Here is a 21,199-nt window from a genome sequence, read left to right on the forward strand (position 1 = left end):
CTAGCTCTGTTTATCCCCTTATCTCTCTTCCCTCTTCTTGCTTCTGCCTCCTTCTCAACTCCTCTTCTATCTCTCTCCATCTCCTCCTTTCTCTCCTCTGTGTCTCCACCTACCACTCTCTACCTCACTTCCTTTTACTCACTGTAACTCTTTGCTGTGAACTTATTTATTATTTGTATCATTTCTGGATAAGTTTCTATCGCTTGACTTGTCTCCTCATTATGTGCTGTATTTTCTTGCTTCTTTGCATGCCTGGTAATTTTTGATTCAATGCTAGGCATTGTGATTTTACCTTTTCATTTTCAGTGCTAGATTAATATATTCATATGTGTTTAGTTTGTTATGGGATGCAAGTAACTTATTTGGAACCAGTTTGATCCTTCTTAGACTTGCTTTTAAGGTTTGTTAGGAGGGACCAGAGAAATCTTTAGTCTTGGGTAATTTTACCCAACAACTGAGACAATGCCCTTCTGAGTTCTCTACCCAGAGTCCCATGAATTGTAAGATTTTCCACTTGGATGTGTGAAAACTCCAATTATTCCCATCCCTTCATGAGCTCTGGGAATTGTTTTCTTTGTTCTCCTCTCCAGGATTCTGTCCCAGGAGCTCCAGGCCCCTTGGCCTCCCTGTATTCTTCACTTGGTCACCTCAACTCAGGGAGTCTGCCAGAATTTACACAAGTTCCATCTTCATGCATCATGTCCTGGAAACTCCCTGAACACAGTGTGTTAGGACAGTAGTAGGGCTCACTTCATTTGTAATCTGTAAAGCCTGATGCCCAATGTCTGAAAGACATTGTTTCCTATATTTTATCTGGATTTTTGGTTATTTCAAATGGAAAGGTAAACCTGGTCTGTTACTCATTGTTGGATGAAGCAGTGGTCTCTTCCCTCCCCACCCCCCTTTTTAGTGGAACCTTTTAATATCAGTACACATGCAGGTACTTGTTGTTGTTGTTGCTGTTGTTTTATTTCCTGTTTCCTTGTAAACCATGCGATGAGATCTATACTAGCTCTTTGAATAGAGGGCTTAAAAATGAGTTTTCTTGGAAGTCTTTTGTAAGGTAGCAGTATACACACAAAGCTTATTTTCATCCTCATTACCACCCCGCCACCATCATTGTCGTCATGATTGATGTGCCAGATACACTTGTAAGTTCTTTACCTTTAGTTGCTTATTTATCATAATGGCAGCCTGTGAACCAGGTTATTATTAGTGTCATTTTTAAGATGAGGAAACCAAAGCGCAGAAAGCTCAAGGAACCAGCTATTAAGCAGCAGTCTAGAATATAAACCCAGGTCATGTAGCTCCAGTGTCTCCATGTTCAACAACTGGGCTATTTGCTTCTCCCTAGCATCTGAACACAGTAGGGCCTTTCCAGGATGCCCCAGAAGAAAGAGGGGCGCTTCAGCTGCTGGTTAGAGTGACTTTTGAACTGCATTTGAAAGAACAGAGGGCTGAGAAAAGCATCAGGTCTGTTCCAGATTCCAGGCTAGAAGGATGACCCAACCATCACCATAGGCCAGAGGGCCCCTGTGATAATACTGTCATTTTTGAACAACTCAAACATTTCAAATGATATACCTACTTGAGTGCCTACAGTAGCCACCATGGACTCTGGGTCCAGATTGCTCATGCTCTGTTCTTGACTCTGCCACTTTCTGTGCACCAGTGTGTGTGTGTGTGTGTGTGATTTTAGGTAAGTCACTTATCCTCTCTATACGTGAGTTAAACCCATCTGTAAAACAGAAATCACATTAATATGGACAATTTATAGGTTTGAGCTGAGAAGTAAATGAGTTAATACATTAAAACTAAGATTGTGCAAGGCTCAAGGTCAGCCTTCCATAAGCTGTTAAATATGTACTAGTTTCTATTAGCTGCTTATCACCAGCACACGTGAACCTACCTCTCTGTCACCCCAGAGAGTTCCTAGAGGGAAAGAGCAGAGTAGGTAGGAGATCCTCGCAGTAAACTAGGCACCAGCTTGACCCAAGGTGACCATAACAGAAAATGGGAGTAGTCGTGGTAAAGAGTGAGAGGTATTTTAGAGGGAGAATAAACAGGTCTTGGTGAAATAGAGAGAAAATTCAAGAGTGACTCTGGTTTTTTGTTTTTGGCTAACTGGGGATGGTATGGCCTTTCTCATTTGTCACCTTAAGTGTTCTTTCTATATTTTCTCAATTTCCAACTCAAATATTTAACCAGATGTGATGTTTTCTACTAAATGCTTGCTGAGTGGTCTCCTGAGTTTACTGGGGCCCTGGGTGTTCATTGGTCCAGGTGGGCTTGTGTAAAATGACTGAAGGCAGGAACCAGTCCCATGGTGAAAGCTGTCAGGGGTAGGTTCCAGGCTTAGCAATTCGAAAAATTACAGGAAAACTAGATATTATGATCCTTTCCCCAAGATATCAGCCTGTTCTCCCAATCAATGTCCTTCTCTTTTCTCCCTGAAAAATGAGCAGGACCAAAGGAATATTCCAAACTCCACATGTTCTATCTCCAATGTTATGCATAATTGAATATATTTCATAGTTTCTATCATTTTGAAAAATCACTTTTCAAATATTGAGATAATAAAAGATCCATCAAAGAACAGTGGTGTAATATTACCTTCTGGTCCCATGGAGACCAAATTGCTAGTGTTCAGCTGTGTGATTATTAATGCCATTTGCCCATATAACACATTTTGGGTTAGCTTGGTAAGTAAGCACATGATATTAATCATCACCTGCAATGTGTTCAACTCATTTCAACTTATGTTTATTGTTGGGATTTTAGAAGTGGTTTTATTTTCTAATTTGGTTCTGTTTAATTTTTCAAAGGGCATATTGCCAGTGTCTGGCAGGCAGTTACTCGGCTGTGTTGCTTAGTCTGAACCATTCTATTCATGTGTGTGTGTGTGTGTGTGTGTGTGTATTTGTGTGTATGTTTGGGAGAGGCAGGTCATTGAATGGGATCTCGGGAGTGTAGACTCAGTGGATGCAATATACTTTAGGAGGCATGAAATCTAGTACCCGGAAAAAAGGAGGGATATTTACTGAGCAACTACGATGTGTTGCACACAGTGCTCGGTTTTTGCAAACGTGATCTCTTTTGAGTCTTCTAACATCCGTGAACATTTCTAATTATGAGACCCATTCTGTAGATGAAGAAACTGAGGATCTGAGAGGCCAGTCATCTTTCCTCAGGGAAGTTATTTGAACCAAAATTCTAACCCACCTCTATATAATTTTGAAGTGATCATTCTCTTTTGTGTATTACACTAAATTAATTTGTTGTTCTGAGCAGAACAGAATGCTAACACCATGGGTTGTTCTCATGGTTAATGTATTTAGAGTGATTGGCATATTGTCAATATTGAATAAATCGTAGCTCCTCTCCTTTTTTTCTTCTCTTGTTTTTATTTTTCTCACTATTTTTACTAAAACTAGAAGTAATCGAAGTAGAATTATTACTATTTTTGTTCGTGTGCAACAACAGATTTTTGATTAACTTAAGAACTACATTTACATGGATTCAGTTTTTCCCCTGAAGTCTCATTGCTCACATATTTGGAAGTAATCTGAGTTCTCATGTTTCCATAAATGCTATATTTGCATCCATTAGAGTCTATCAATTATACTGAGCGTGAAGGAGTAGAAGTTAAGTATGACTTTCATTAAGAGTCTTGCTGTTGTTTGGAAGAAAGAGGCCATTTTTATCATAGAAAGGAAAATTTCCTAAACTTAAAACCTGCCTAGGGAAACCCTCAAGTTTCTTGTCTTTACCCCATGGCTATTTCATAGTAACAATCTGCTTCTTATATTTTTCCCATTTTATTTCCATCACTACGAAAGCTTCAAGGAAGGGGCCATGTCTTTGTTGAAAGCTGCTGGATCCAGTGCCTTGGACGTAGGAGGACACTCACTAACTGATGTTAGGAATGATGAGGGAACAAACGGTTAACTCATGAGGAAGGCCAGAAGCAAGGCTTTTTTTCCCCCATTTTATAGAGGAGCATATTGGGATTCTGAAATCAGTTTTTCTGACTCTGAAGCTAAGAGCTCTTTCAACTATACTGTTTTGTTGTCTAGATATGAGTATCTGGAGTTATAGAGATAATTCTAGCCATAAAGCACATTTTTCCATTTAATTTCCATTTGTGTAAACACACATTGTGAATACATTTTCCACACTCTTGACCTAAGTGGGTGTGTTTGTCAGGTGCTGCATGATGATGACAATTTTGCTGATGATGTTGATGACAGTCAACACTTACATACATTATCTCATTATCCCTTATGACACCTATGAGACTATCATTATTATAACTGTGCATCAGGAAACTGAGGCACTGAGAGGTTGTGTAAGTTGCCCAAGTTCACACAGCGGGGAAGTGAAGAAGCTGGTAGACTCCATGGCCTGGGGCTTGAGTAGACTCTGCCACCTGTGGTCTCATGCCTCAGTTTCTCCTTTTATAAAATGTTTGTCATTGTGGCTGTCTTTCAAAGATGTGGTTTATGTTATCTAAACATGCTTATTGCAGTGCCTGCCAGGTCAAAGGTTCCTGTGAATGAATCAGAATTTCGGGATCTGATTCTCAATTTCCAACGTCTTCTCCATCACTAGCTATTCAGCTTGGTATAGAAACAGCTGCGTTTTTCAAGTGCCATCTTGTTCACAGACACAACAGGGGACTGAGTATTTATTTCCCAAATGAATGAGAAAGGCAGAATATCAGATTTTACTTTTTCCTTTTTAGTTTTTCCCTGGCCCATCTTTTAGAATTCAGAATGAAGGTCACATGCCCAAGGAGGCTCTACCTAACAATGCAGGCTGGTTATGAACTCTCACTGCTCTCTTTCCCACCTTGTGCGAAGCCATCGCACTGGAAATGGCTGTCTGTCTTCCTTACTAGATTGAAAGCCCCAACGGGCAGACCATTTCTTCCTTCATAATGTAACCCTCATTGCTGTTAAGCACCTGGCACTAAACTAACATCATATGTACTAATGTTATTAAAAGTTATTCTGAAAAATCCTATTCCTGAATGGATTAGATATGCCCTCTTTTATTTAACCATGCCCCCCAATAGTTGTAAATTCTGTTAGTAGAGGCTTCATAGACAGTTTTGTTGTAGCCATGTATATTTCTTTTGGCAACCAGCAACTCTCTGCCACCACTCACCCTGGGCCTCCTATTCCTGAAGTAGACATGACAATGAAATCCTCCTGGAATCGTGTCTTCAGATCATTCCAGGTGCAGACAGGTTCCTTGTCTGCAGGCCCAGGACTGTGCTGGCTGTATCTTTCCCTTTGACGTAGTATGCTTCAGTATTTCTTATTGGAAATGAATATCATTACTCATTGATTTTTGCTGTCCTCTCTGCCTCATTGGCTGCTTTCTCTGGGTAGCACAGAGAATCCTGTTCCATATTGATCTCATTCTCTTTCCCAAGAGCACTTTCAAAGAAACAGATGCTTGCTCATGGCTGCCCAAATGTCTGCTGGAGGCTTCAAGGAATACTCTAATCTTTGCTTGGCCTTGCCTTTTGGATATGAGCCTTCATGGGTGGAGGGAAGGGCAGGGAGAGTGGAGAGCCCATGCAAACTTCCCGGGATGCTTTAGTTGTACTTTGTGAGAATCAGCATTGATGCATCGAGTTATGGCAACATGATCCTTGAGTTCCATAGTGCTCTCTCCCCAAGCCCTTTCACCCTGTTGTCTCATTTAATATTCATAACACCCCTGTGATTTGTTAACCCCTTTCATAGAAGGGGAGCTTGAGGCCCAGAGAATGGAAGTGACTTGCCTAGGATTGCCCATAAGGTATGCATTAGATACTGGATTTAAGACTCTAAGTCCAGTGTTCTCTTTGCTACATAATTTTGTCTCTGGCGATCATGGCAGTGAATTCACAGAGATATAAGGGATGTGGTTCCATGCCTAATATTCAGATCTGACTCCCTACTTTCAATTAATTAACAGAATATTATTAGCTAACATATAGTGAGTTCTTACTCTCTTTCAGCCCCTGTCTTGAGCCTTTGCATACATTATCTGATTTACTCTTTTCTAGCACTCTTTCCATAAGCTATTAGTATTTCCCTTATTTTACAGATAAGGAAACGGAGGCATAAACACGTAAGTAGCTGGTCCAAGATCAGGTAGATTGTGAATGAAGATTGTGAGTGATGATGCTGATATTTGAACCCAAGCTTTTGGACTCTAGAGACTTAATCTTAACCATCACATCTGTTCAGCTGGGGTCATCTTCCTAGGACCCAAACCTTTTTTCTGTGTTGCTTATTTCAGTGAGTCAGCGGAAACCTCAGAATCATCCTTGATCCCTTCTTCTCTTTTACATCCACATCAGTGACTGATCCCTTCAAATTCTATTTAAATGTCTTTGTTTTTGTGCCTCTCCACCTTCCTCTTCTTCTTCCTAAGCAGATGCCCTAATTGCTTCTTCTCTAGACCATACACAGCTTCCAAACCTACCCCTTGTCTTCTGATCCTCTTCCCTCTACCCATCTCACCAAGGCTAATATGAGATGATGAACCTTAAATTTATCATCATGACGGACAAGAGAGGCCTTCATACTGCCTCACGCTTCTACATCTAAACTCATCTTCAATCTTATCCCCATACATATACTATGCTAAAATCATATCGATTTTATTTTTTACTCTTGCAAAAAATTTTCCTTTACATATGCTTTCACATATGCTCCTGGAATTTTCTTCCTCCTTTATTTATCTATTTCTTTTAAATAATAGGGTCATTTCTTACATGCAATTCTTGAGTGGACCAAGAATGATGCAGATGCCTCTCTTTGTGCTGCAGTAGTACTCGTGTATAAATTTATTACAGCAGTTACCAGGCTGTACTGAAATCATTCATCTATGTACTGCCTCAAATGCTAGACTACAAGGGTCTCGAATCCAGAAATCATGTACCAATAATGTTTTTTTTTCAATTCCTAATAGCACCCTGCTTAGTGCTTAGCCCCAAAACAACACCCAATAAATTATTCTTGAATAAATGTATACATGAGTGGCTTGGGCACCATTTTATGTATGTATATTCTGATTAGTTCTAAAATATGGCTGTTTGTGATAATAATCACCATAATTAGGGTAGAAAACATCCCCAAACTCTTCTTGAAAGAAGTTCATCTTGCCTTGGCATAGAAGTACTACTAAAAGTAGCATTTGAGTCAGGGAAATGACAGAGCAGTTCTCAAGAAGAGAATAACTCATTTACTAGGATCTCAGTTGAGAAACAGCATGGGGCTATCAAAACCATTTGTGACAGGGATTTGGGAAGATGCAGGTATAGAGTATAGAAGCAGGCAGATTAGCTTGCGAGACTGCTTTTGGGGACAGAGTAGGATGGTATTGGGGCAATTAAAGTCATGGCAAGGAGAAACTGCAGGGAGAGTGGCCAAACCTTGGTCTCTGGAGTAGGAAGCTTCAATGAGGAAGCCATGGGGCCCACATGTAAGGTGACTGTGAGTCAAGTTGAGAGCTGACTTCCAGCCACAAATCTCCAGGACTGCCAACGCGCTCATATCCATTAACCCCTCCTGTTCTTTGTGCTGCCTACTTGTCCTGACCTTTACGTGGATTCTAGCCCAGAGGAGTTTGTTGTTTTCTCTCTACTCTTAAATAAGTTCATCAGACCTTCTCTCCTTTATACAGCCTCCAGTCCACTCTCATTTCTTTTCACCTCTTGTATCAACCCTTGTCTTGCTTAAATCCACAAACAGCAGTTTACAAGGGAGATAAACTTCTTCAATGTTTGATCCTCAACAAACTAAAACCCTATCCCCAAAAGATGTTTCTGCCAGATCAGAGAACAAAGTCGTAAAGAATCAAGGACATCAAGTAAAACAAAAAGAGATTCCATCAAATCGAAAACAACGCACATAACATAACCACTGTAACCAGTCTCCCATTGCTCTATCTGCCTGTCTCCTGTAACTCATGGATATAATCAAATTAGGAGGAAAAAGATGAGAAGATATTCTATTAACACTATAATGGTATTAATAAAAACAATAGAATTAACTATAATAATGATAATTATTATTACTTTATTAATGGTAGCTACTATTTATGGAGTGACCATATGATACACTTAATATCTACCAGGCATTTGATTTATTATATAATTTAATCCCATCAACAATCTTATATGGTAGGTGGTGTCTCATTCCAAAACTGTTTTTAATAGATAGATTCAGTATTTTCACATGGGGAGTGGAGGAACCCTGACAACTTTACTATTTGCAAAGCCAGTATTTGAATCCAGGTTGACCCTGGCAATGGAGAGCATGCTCATTTCACTCAACACACGGTCTCTCATGTTTTTAAAATATCACACATAGCGACTATTTGGTAATTTTTAAGAATCATGTATACATCTGATTGAATTGGAGAATGATAATTTTTTTCTTTAAACCAGAGCCTTTCTTCAAGCTAGACTGTAAAAATAAAGACATTCATCAGAAAGGTGTTTGGGGTTTTTTGATGATCTGACAACTAAATTGCTTGTTCAGTTTGAGTTGTGTAATGTTGTTCTCAATTAGATTAAATATTAAGAATCCAATTTACCAACTGCCAACAAAATTGCTGAACATTGCACACAGTTTGGGGAATTGCTTTTAATGAAGAACAAATGGAAGTAAAATTCTAGAAAACAAAAGTGCCAAAGCTATAAATGTTTCAGTAGATAGATTCAGCATTTTCCAATGTGGAGTGTTAAGTATTTTCTACAGTGGAATGATGCATTCACTCCAGTCACTTTAATTAAAGAATCTACTGTCTGCAGAGTCTTTGTTAATAGACACAGTTGTGAAATGGCCTCTTCGTATAATTTGAGGGCTCTGTCTACAATGCTGATAAGCAAAAGGCCAGAGGGGCACCTGTCTTGGAAAACCACAGGGAAATGGTTCTGGTTCCACTGTCTTTGCCTCAATATCTGTAGCTCAGAGAAAAGGGAGGCAGCATGTTTACAGTATGGTCACCAGCATGATGACCAGCATCATCACTCTACCTGCTGGGCCCTCTAACCTGTCCTCTCTTTACACTTTCAACTTTGTCATCTCTCCTCCCACACCTGCATGCTGGCTTCTATGCCTGTTTCTTTTCCTATAATAACAATGTCTGTTCTTTGTCAGGTGCTCACCTCCACCAGATATCCTTCAAAGTACCTTGTTTCCATGACCTATCTTACTTGCTCCGCACCATTTTCCTTGGAGGTAATGGCTGCTATTATTGCTGTTTTATAGGTAAGGCAATAAATTATCGCAAATACATGATGGGCTGTGTGCCACGTAGAGGGTGCCCATCATTTTCAACAGAGTACTGCCAAATAACAAGCAGATAATACATGCAGACCAGCATTGAAAACAGGTCAAATGTCCTAGCCTCAATTAAGAAATGTTGCAATGCAATATCAATTCTATCACCTTGGTGGTCATTTATTTAACAAATTCATCTTTAATCCTAAGGTGAACGCAACTCCTGAAATTGCAGAGCAATATTTGATTGCAATACGGTCATCGACATAATCCAAATTTTACTTAAAATGTATTTAGATTATTTTGGGTCTATTAATTTTGATAAATAGTTTTTGTAGGAAACTCTCAATTCCTGACACTATGTCTGAGAGATCCACTACTCAGTCTCTTCATCGGTAGAATGAGGCTAATAATGACACGTGTTTGTAGAGTTAATTTAAAAGCTCTAAGGAAATTGATTTATTATGCAAATGCTCTTATTTTGTTTTCTAAAATTGCTATGATTGTTCCAATATAAACTAGACATACTCTGAGCTGGTTTCATATAGAACTATCATTCTAATATGACAATAGTGATGCAATAGCTTCCCAATTGCCTTAATAATCTCTCAGAACAGGCTGATCTGTTTTCTGGATGGGACAAAGAGAACTGATGTTCATAGAGCATCTTCTATGGGGAGACCAGAATTGGCAGTGGGTGTTAGGAATGTGAGTTCTGAGATTAGGCATATCTTATTTAAGTCATAGCCATGCCCTGTACCAATTGTCTGTCTTTGAGACCTACAGTCACTCCTGGTCCCCCACTTCACACTTGGGCATGATTCTGGGTGCTCTGTGAGTCTCAGATAAGGAAATTTATGAGAAGCCACATGGGCATTTGTATGTTTGTATATGTATCAGAAAATATAATCTATTTCCAATGTTGGTGTGCTTGGGTCTACTTTCTAGGTTCCCTTCAGAATGAACCATATAGAAAGTCCAGTAGGAGTTCTAGGGGGAGAGACAAGGACCAAATTCACACAAGAGACTTCAGAACGCACAATAGGACAGTAACTACAGACGCTGACTCTGCCTGCCCCAGAGTCAGTTGAAGAAATTTAATATCTTTCATAATTAAAATCACAAAAGCATAGCATTTTACATCTTTAAGACACTATAGTGAACCTTTCCATTTTCCCAAGTAGAAACAGTTACAATGGTCACAATGTCCCAAGGCTCTGAGACTGACAGCTCACTCATTCTGCAGATATGTCTGAGTTTGTGATCTTGGAACTGGCCTCTTGGGGATAGGAGTGATAATCACTTGACACTTCACACACTGCATAATTAGTCCAGTATATCTAATGGCAATTCCACCTTACTCCTGCTGTTTTCATTATCCCTGTTCTCACTTTCTTGCCCTCAGTTGATAAGACTGATTCTGGTGAATTCAAAACAGCACCCTGTGGGATAACAGAGCAAGGCTATGCTGTTTTAGAATCCTGGACTTGTCTCAGTAATTATGGGACCAAGAGCCATTTGCTTAACCTCTCTGAGCCCATTCCACTTTTGTAAATTTACAACATGATTTCAACTTCCCTGAAGCTTGGAGGATGAGAAATGACTACTAGTGATAAGCCAAGATCATAGAGGAGAGCCTCGACACATACTTACCCATCTCCCCTTGACGGGCACACTAGTACACATTTTGCACATTTCTGGTTGTGCATTTCTGCCTTTCTACCCAGAAAACCCTGGGAATTGATTCTTGATCAGCATGATATGCCCAACCTTCCATAGCTGGATTCCAGCCAGTCTGTCTAGCATCATCTCCTGCTTTTCTCTCCCGGATTCATTTACCTTAGCAGTATACCGGTGATGATATTTCCCTGTTCTTTGTTCATTTTTTTCACTCTGTGTCTTTGTTTATGATGATTCCTGTGCTTTCCATGCCCTCCCTTAATCCCTCCCCACCTGCCTAACCTTTCAAGATCCAACTGAAGCCTCACCTCTTCTAGGAAGCCCTCAATACCCCTCCTAATCATTGTGTGTACTCCATCACTAATTCACAGCATCCAAGATTCTCCTAGTATGACACTTAACACATTTCATTGCAATTATGTGTTTGTGTTCCTACTTCCTCCAACTTGAGTATATTTTACTCCAGGTGGGGACAGTGTATGTTAATCTCTGGAGCTCAAATGTTTAGCACAGTGATGGATACACAGGAAACACCAAATATAGAACAATTAAGATTATGATGACAAACAAAATTGGACTGACTCCACTCACTTGCTGAAGTATATAAAGAAACCCAATAAGACTCCCAAAAATAGTACTTCTAATATGAAAATATAGTTCTCTAAAGTCAAATAGATCAATAGCAACAATATATACATTCAGCCAAAATGCGTCATAGGCATTAAGGTAACTTAGAAGATGGTTATGAATTACTCAGAGTCAATATATTAACTTATCTAAGTACTAACAAGTTATTACTTTTTAAAGTTCTAAGTAGGTCAAGATCTCTTGGTGATGTAGGGATTTACCAATTTACTAAAGAAAATGCCATCACTTAAGTACATCAGTGAAAGGATTCATATGGAATTCGTACCAACAGTAATCATAAGACTAATAGACTGCGTGTTTGTTGTGCTTTATGGAAGGCAAATAATTGTCCCCCTTTATCTTCACGCTTGCCCAATGAGGGCAGTTAAGTCCCTGTCCAAGGTGCTAGAGCTGGTGAGTGGCAAAGGCTGGACTTGACCCCTTGACCCAAGGCCATTCTTGTCATTCCAAGGGCACTGGAAATTTGTGGAATTTCTGTTGCTTTGCCACACATAATGAAAGTAAAAAAATAAAAAAATTTACCCTGCAGTGATTTTAGAGCAAACTGAATAAAAAAAACTATCTTTTAAAAATTCCTGTTTAAAACAGGCTTATAAACACGGATGAAATAAAACAGTGTTTAAGAATCAGGAATGAAAACAATGACCAAAAAGGATTGTTGAGATTTTATTTTTCAGCTACACAATTTGTACTTGTCTTCTGGACTACAAGAGAACAGCTGAACCCTCAAGGGTCATTAGTTTATTCCAGTGATCTTTAAACTTTATTTTTCTTAACCAAGGAATTTGTTTTCAAAGGAATTCCTATGCGGAACCCTTCACATAAATCTGCTGTGAAAGAAAGGCTCAGGTGGAGTGGGAACCTCTTCCAAAATGCCTCTCTCTTGCTGCTTGTGGCACCCCCATGACTTTTCAAAATACTCACTGAAATCCACTAGTCTATTCTGACCCTCCACCCAACACTGGCCAGCTCTTCTTGTTTACTCTTTCTGGTCCTGAGCACCCCAGGTAATGTGACACTTCTGAGGCAGTCTGCCTCAGTAGGGCAGCATTAATGCCAGTGACCTCACCATCAAAGGAAATCAAATCTGCAGTTGAGTGTGAAGGGGGCTGAGTGACAATATCTTCTTCTCCCCAACTGAGTGCTGAACCAATTGGATAATAAAACAAAATAATAAGACAAATTGGAGATCAAACTGAGTTATGAGATCATTTGGTGTATGTGTTTCATCAAGGGAGCTCCCAGATATTGAACTCTAGAAATAACTACTTACCTACCCAGAAATTGCAGTGCTAGACAGATGTAGGCCTCCTTTGCAGACCGCCTCCTCTACCAGTCTTACCCCATCGTGGACAATGATGGAGATGAAAGCCCTTGAGGGAGTACTTGCTCCCAGGAAAAGAGGATAGGGAAAAGCCCAGTTTCCTCTCCAAAACTCACCATTTACCCAATAAATGGGCAAAGAGGTGCCAGGAGTATTATGCTAATGGTGTCCCTCCACGTTGAAAACACATCAACCGTAGAAAAGTAGTGTTCTCACCCATAACATGTGCCTTCCTAGAACTTTTGATTGGTTCTAACTCCATTCACTGGGGCTTTCTGTAAGAAGCTCCCATGTGATAGCCCCCCTTAGTGAGCTGAAGGCAGCTCTCTAGCTTCACTACCCTTCATCTTTTCTAACTGTCACTTTAGTCAATCACATGAATGGATTGCCCACTATGTGAAAGTAGCTGGGAGCAAAAGATGAATAATATTCTGCCCCTGATTTCCAGGAGGGGAGATGGGCGTGCAATAAACTCATAGAATAAGAGAAACACAAAACCAAGTTTACTTCCTACATAGCTGGAGCTGCATAGATTTGTCTGTGATCGCTCAACAGTTGCTTGCAGGATCCTTTGATGTGGCACCTTATACAGGTGCAGAGCAGCATGCCCATACACTTAGACTAGAGCAGAGGCATGGGTGGGAATATGACCTAGACTTGGAGTGTCAGTCCCTCCCCCACCCACCCCCGACCCCTTGGTCCAAGCCTGATAGCTCCCACTTTTCTTCCTGCTCTAGTAAACTCTGTGAGATGTCAGTAAGCGGACAACACAGACAACTTTGAATCAAGTTGTGTTAATATGAAATCATTTGTGATTTCTATATTTTAACTGGTTTTGGTAAGAGATACTTATAGTTCAACTCACAGCTGGTCGGTCACCATAATCCAGTGTGTTGGGGAACAAAATTTGGGAACTGCTGACTAAGATAGCAACAATTTGTTACTGACAAGGTAATTAAACGGCCAGAAAGTTAAAATTATTTTCCTGGATCACAGCGAGTTTGTTGCAAAGCTAAGGCTAGCACAAAGGGGTTTTGATTCACTTTGTGGTTTATAGACCTAATTTCTTGTCAAAAACCTGGGCCCTAACCTGAGTCAGAAGCTTAGCTCTCTTACTTCCTGGAGGTGTGATACTTTCTGAAGCTTAGTTCAAAGAGTTAACCCAGCATTAAGACACAGAGTGTGTGGCTTCCAGTGCCAGATTGTGTCTGAATTGTTGATCCACTACTTGCTTGCCATGAGACCTGTGACAAGTTAATTACCACTGTGGGGTTCAGTTTCCCAGTCTATAAAATGGGCATAAATAATCATACTTGTCTCATAGGGTTGGCATGAGAATTAAATGATTCATATGTGTATAGCACTTAAACAGTGCCTGACATTTAATAAGGTCAAATAATAAATGCCAGCTGTTCATTAATACTGTGGTTATTATTATTATTTTCTTATTGTTAAACATGGGATAATAATAAAATCTCACTGAATCACCAAGAATTGGAATCCAGGGACCAAAAACATAGTATCAGGCACACAGTAGGCGTATGATGAACAGCAGCTATTTATAGAATTCTAGATTTTGAGGTCTGATACAGCTTGTACTTTTTTTTCAAATAAATATCCAGAATATTAAAAGTTAGTTCAATTTATGTGTCCTCCCATAATTGTAACACAAAAGATATACTGATATGTTTTGTTTTTATGGACATGTTTGAATTAAAAGTTATCAGTGCTTACCACACGCAAAATAAAAATTGGAGTGTGTACATATTTCATATAAAGTATAAATAAGTGTATTTATGTAGGATGTAAATATCTATAGCATGATTATTGTGGTAATCTAGCAAATCCACATCCAAATCCCAAAATTGTGTGAAATCCCACCATTCTGAAGAATGGGAGACAAGGATAAGTTTGACCTTAAATCCAGGCCTGTGTTCATCAAGTCTATGTTGTCCAGACCTGTAGAGACCTGTGCTACAATTCATTCGTTCCTTCCTTCATCCATTCGTTGTCTTTGTGTTCATTGAATTTCTATGTTCTAGGTGTTTCAAGTTCAAAGACAACACACTGTTTCTCCCCTCACAGAGTTCAGGGAGGTTTGGAGAGAGAGAGATATACAGAAATAATTGTGGTCAAATGAGGAATGTGCAAGGGACCTGAGAGGAGGGAGTGGTTGGGGATGCTTCACAGAGGAGGTGACATTGACCTGAGTCTTGGTGGTGAGTTTCAGACAGCAAAGCGACAGGCCTTTCAAAGGAGAAAATCAGCTAAAGCTCTGGAGTGAAACAGGAGGCAGCAGAGACCCTGAAAATGTGCCCAGGGCTTAAGGCCTTGAATGCCATGCTAAGGAATTGGATCTTGATCTTTTAGACAGTGAGTAATGCTATAAATCAACTTGCATACTCTGTGCCACAGATGGAAGGTAAGACCAGAGCAGTGGGTCATTACAAGGTTGTTTCAATAATTCGATTGAATAATATCAATGAGTTGAACTAGGGCAGGAGCAAGAACGTTTTAGAGGTAGAACCCTCAAAACTTTATGAGATTCCTGAGGTGTGAGAGAAGTCTGTGGCCCAGGAGAACTCAATGGCTTTCTTGGGTGTTGGGCAAAGTGGGTCCACAATGAAGACCAGAGGGAAGAGAAGGATCAGGTAAGGGGGACAGTGATAAGTTCCTTTTAAGATGCGTTTGGGACAACAGGCAAGCTATCCCATCAGCAGTTTGGAATCTCTAGAGATCTAGAGCCCAGGGCAGGAGTTAGATTTAGAGATGTGGACATGAGAGGTAGTTATATAAAGGTGGAATTTGATAGCAAGTTTCGCTATCTCTGTCAGGTAATCAATGAAGTAAAAAGCACAACTCTCTAACTAACTTTAATAAGTGCTTAAAATAAACCAGGCACTCTGCTAAGCACTCTGACTTTATTATTGTCCCCACTTTCCACGTTAGGAAACTGACCCTTCTGGTGTTGAGGGACTAGCTCAGTGACCCTGATAGTGAACGGTCGATTCATGAGCAAGGTACTGTGTTCCAACCGAATCACGTCTCTGCAAAGCTCCCAAAGACTTCAATTACGTTAAAATCTGTTTTTAGGTTTCTAAGTGGATCGCCGTTGATGTTTGAGCCACATAATCCATAAACATGTTCCTGGAGGCCATCAATGGATGTGTCCTGATTAAAAGAAGTTCCTTTTGTGGCTGGCCCAGTGGCATAGCCATTAGGTTCATGGGCTCCACTTCCCCCCAGGGTTCTCCCGTTTGGATCTTGGGTGCTGACCTATGCACCACTTGTCAAGCCATGCTGTGGCATGTGTCCCACATATAAAGTAGAAGAAGATGGGCATGGATGTTAGCTCAGAGCCAGTCTTCTTCAGCAGAAAAAGAGGAGAATAGGCGGAGGTGTTAGCTCAGGGCTAATCTTCCTCAAAAAAAACATGTTCCTTTTAGTACACACTGACATTACACTGGGATATCACTAAATACGCATTTTCCTTGAATAGCCTTGTTTCATCCTTCACAGAAACCCTAAAAGGCCATGTCATGACTCTCCCCTCTACAAATGATGTACCTGTTGTGGGACGGGCCCTGGCCAGGAGCCTTCCACTGTGAACTCACACACAGCCTAATGTTCTGCTTGACCTGTGTGAATCCTGTTGTATTATTTAGGGTGTCCTTTCCAGACTGTTGAAAAAGGGGGTGCTAAAATGTTCTTTTTTGTGCTGCGGAGATTGTGCAAGGCTTTTCAACCCCCTTCACGCATTTCCAATGGTGGTACACTGGCTCTTCCATGCTTGTTCTGCAGGCCTAGAGGGCCAGCTGATGGGATTTTCTGCGGCATGTCACTCACTTTCTAAAAGTCATGCTGTTGGGTAATTTATGGAGAACAAGTTTGTCTTGTTTTGTTTATAATAATCTCCAGCCATATGTTTTTTCAGTTTCTCTCTCAGTGAGCATTTTGAGTTCTTATTATCTCAGTAATCCTATTGAATCAGCCCATGAAGATTCTCCAACATTTTCTTTGTGTCTGTCTTGAAACATTCATGTGATATTGGGGTCTAGTTTTCAAAATCAAACTTAAAAACAGACTTCATAGATTCTTGCCCTCTTTAATGGATCCTGAAGCATTTTCAAAAAGAGGCCTTGGTGATAAGAAGATGCAATTGTGAGCAGGAGGCAGGACCAGAAAATGCAAGGTTTAGAGCCGCTTGAAGCAAACAGACTGGGCACTCATAGCTCCTGGATCTGATGCCCTTGTTAATCCCCTGTCTGCTTTTATTTCTGCTTAGTCACAGCTAATGGAGGCACCGCAGGACTTAAATTAATGCCTCAGCCACGGCAAGCAGACCTAGTCGAGCATCTGTCCTCTGCCGGGCATGGTTTCTAGAGGCACGTGTGGCATACTGAGAAAGGACTGCCTCCACTTAGCACCTGAACTCAAGACTCGTTTCTGCGGGCAAAGCAGAGCCACCTTGTAGAACTCTTTAGATTCTTGAAGCCGATGTTTTGATCTATGAAATGGGAGTCAGAATTCCTATTACTTATTATTTGATCTAATCAGAAACAACTTCAAGGCATAGTAAGTGATACAAGCAAGGAACAGAAATGTCCAGAGCATTTGCTAATTTGGGAGTGTGTCTGTGAATGTTATCGGGACACACATACATATATAAGTTCATATACATACATATATGCACCTATGCATTTGGAAGTCTTCCAGAAGGATCTACGAGAAATTATTGGACTCTGGGGAATGAGATGCTTTATATTGTTTCTTTTGGTAATATTGAGATTTTTACCATATCTCTATTCTATTTTGAAAATTGTAATTAGAGTATCTGCCTTATATGGTGCTCCTTGAAGCACCATATAAGATAAATGAGATGAAATATGATGGGAATATCCAGATGCTTCATAAACAGTGGATTTCTTCTTGCTCCATGGACCTGGGGAGTCTGACACACACGCCCTGCTATGCATAAGCTCTGCTAGTCTTTCTATAACTGTACTGACTTCTCATCTTAACATAATAGGAAAGATGAGAAATAGGAATATATGGATTATCCTGAGTGCTTGATGAATACAGATGTTCTAGCTGACTAAATTTTCTACTTATGAAATGGAAAAGTCTTTTGATTCCAAACCTTGTTGAATGCTTCTCTTAAGTTCAAATCAGAAGGGACCTGATGACCTTGTAATGCAAAGCCAGGTTTTATTTCAGGCCCTGAGGAATGGAGAGAGCTACTGAGGGTCTCTCCAGTTGATCTAGTGGTACATTGACCAGATCCCATCTTCAGGCTTGAATAGCTTATTCCTCACACTACCAAGGATGTTAATGGCCAACAGCAATTGGCCAAGTCCTTTTATGGAGATTGTCCTGTCTGAGAGAACTGCTGAACAAGGTCATACCTCCTCCCCAAGGGTAACCCACATCCAGTACTGGTCATAGCATGGGTACAAAGACCAGCTCCTACTCTAACGTGAGACAGCTCTGCATGTCCAGAGATCCCCACAGGATGAACTAAGGTTTCTGTTCTGACTGCATGACAGTGCAATACAACTCTTCCCTCTGCCCTATCCTACTCTCCCACAATGTTGCTCCTGAGAGCACATCTCATGACTTGAAGGCATCTTTCTGTCTTGGTTCTCTTTCCTAGGAATCTGACCTAAGACCATCTCAAAGCTAGGTGACAGCAAACCTTAGACTCCCATCCAGGTTTTCTAATTGGTAGCTTCTTGTGCCACACGTGACTCAATCATCATGATGCAGTGATTAATTATAATTACATCCATCATTGTCTGCCTTCATGGAACCTTTGGGAGTGCAGATGAAGTGCAGATGGATATTAATCCTTATCAGACCCACCCTGCCCCCACTGACCAACTCAGCCCTCTAGATGGTGGCAAAGACAAAGGGGACCAGACGAGGCAGGAGGCTTCCGCATCACCAGCTGCACAAGTCAACTCACAAAAGCCAAGAGAATGGAATTCCATCAACACTCCATCTGGAGTTTCTTCCAGTAGGACAGACAGGCAGCATGGGATCATGAAGAGTTACTTCCTTCCTTCCCTCACTGTCAGGTGAGCAGTGGATGGATGTCCATGGAATTCTCCAGCACACGGCTCAGTACTTCCCTTTTTCTGCTGCCCAGGCCCCTCCACATGGGATTCCTTTCTCTGTTCTCACATTAAATCCCTTTTGAAATTTGTCCCAAGACATCCTTCTCTTCTGAGTTTGCAAAGTCAGAACTGTCCTGTTCCTTCTTTTTTCATCATGTCTAGATCTCCAAGTAAATTGGGGACTTAGGTATCTTTTCCTCATCAGACAAACCATATTTGTGCAATTCTACCAGTTTAATGTGTCCTACAGCTACAAACAAAATATAAGGGACAGACATCCTGACACTGCATGCTCACATTCAGAGCCTCTTACAAAATGCACTGTCAACATTGATTTTTTAACTGCACGACATCTCCCGATTTTACAACAATGCATTTTTCTCTGCTTCAGCACTATATACTATTCCGCCACCTACTAGGAGGGTCTTTCTAAATTCCTTATCTCCCTGTGAAAAGGAGGCCACCTCTGCCTGTCCCCTTGGCCTCTTCTTATAGTGGGAAGGGAAAGGCTTGTAAGTGGGTACCAATCAGTTGTCACAGACCTGTGAGGTCAGTGCCATTATCACCTCCTTCATCATCATTTATTATCATCATTATTCTTATTGTTATGTTAATTTGAACATGATAAGACAGAGGCTTGGCAGATTTCATTGGTTTTCTCGCACAGAGGTCTAGGGAAGACTCATGCTCTCTTTTCTTGGAATCTTGAACTCTTTCCCAATTTTTTTCAGGACGAGGCAGTGTGCAATAGTCATTCTAATTTCGCTCAGCTTTCGTTTCCGTTTCTCCTGCAGGGGAGCTTCTACGTGCCCTCCGAGAACTGCATGCAGCATGCTTACAAGTGGCACCGGGAGCTGTGCTTCCTGCTCTTACACGCCTACCGGGGACTCCATGCCTACTTCCTGGTCATCATGAAGGACATCCCAGAGCTGCCACACATGGAGCTGGGTAAGGGGCCAGGCAGGGGGAAAACCTCATCCCAGCAGTCGGCCTTCCCCTTTTGGAGTAGAGCTTGAGAAAAGTCCACATGCTTTTGCAAGTGTCACAGTAGCCAGCCATTGCAGGTAGGTTTTTCTGTACTCTGCATCGTTCTAGCAGGAGACAATCTTGGATGTGCAAATACAGGAAGAAAAAACATGAGCACATCAAGGTATATTCATTCAGGCGTTCACCCCTCCACCAAGCATTTATTGAACACCTACTACACACCTGGTGCTATTGGTGCATAAAGTTAAGTTGTTTTCTGAGGGAAAATGCTTGTTTATAGTCTTTTCTTAATTAGGCTGTAGTTACAGACTTGCAACTTACAAGAGTGTAAAACAATATTAAGAAAGAACTACATATATATTTTTTAATTTGGATGATTATAGAAACGTCTTAGTAGCCATCATATTTGGTTTTCTGTGGATATATTGCTCCTTGTATGTCTTCGGACATCATGGAGATCAGTGGGCCTCAGTCTTTCATGATTGACAGATGGTGGAACCAAAGCTCAGAGAGGTGACTTAGGGTCACACAGCAATGTGTGGCAGAACCATTTCAGGAGCACAGAAATCCTGCAGTGACTCCCCAGGGCAGGGTCCTTTATATCATGTCACACTCATTTATAGTGAGTGATGCATCGTAGTTCTCCTCAAAGTCCTCTAATGAGGCCCCTTTGCCCCTAGAATGGAGGCCAAGTCCTTAGCCTGGTATTCAAGGTTAATAATAGAACACTTCTGACTACCTCAACTTCCCTCCCTGTACCCCTAGACCTCACCTGCTGAGATAGTCATGGCTTTGGTGGTATTATGGCCTTGTACACTACCTATTATTGCACTGAACACACCACATCACAATGATTCTTTTGCATATTTCTCTTCCCCACTAGACTTGGGGTCCTTGAGAGTAGAGCTCCCTCACATCCCCCATACACAGTGCCTGGAATGTAGGCTGAAGGAGGAGGTGCAGCGTTGTTGTTGATGAACTGAATTCTGCTGCCATCTTACCATCTAGCTTTATCAGCTCTAACACCCCAGACAGGCCCTGGGCTCAGGCGCTACTCTTTGAATCACACATCCGTGGAGTTGAATTCTTTTTTCACATTCAAATGTTATGCCTGCAATAAAGACATGCACAGAATCAGAGCCAGTTTACAGAGC

General features: G+C 40.9%; 1 protein-coding gene across 1 annotated transcript in view; it reads left to right on the top strand.

Moving 5' to 3' along the window:
- Window positions 1-21,199, top strand: part of FAM135B (family with sequence similarity 135 member B) — a 182,265-nt gene that overhangs the window by 119,234 nt on the left and 41,832 nt on the right. The window contains exon 7 of the mRNA XM_046642563.1: window positions 19,853-20,006. Within this exon, the coding sequence (XP_046498519.1) occupies window positions 19,853-20,006 (154 nt within the window). The remainder of the gene's footprint in view (window positions 1-19,852; window positions 20,007-21,199) is intronic.

The sequence above is a fragment of the Equus quagga genome, chromosome 16, assembly GCF_021613505.1.
Source record: "Equus quagga isolate Etosha38 chromosome 16, UCLA_HA_Equagga_1.0, whole genome shotgun sequence".
In the NCBI taxonomy this organism is placed as follows: Eukaryota; Metazoa; Chordata; class Mammalia; order Perissodactyla; family Equidae; genus Equus; species Equus quagga.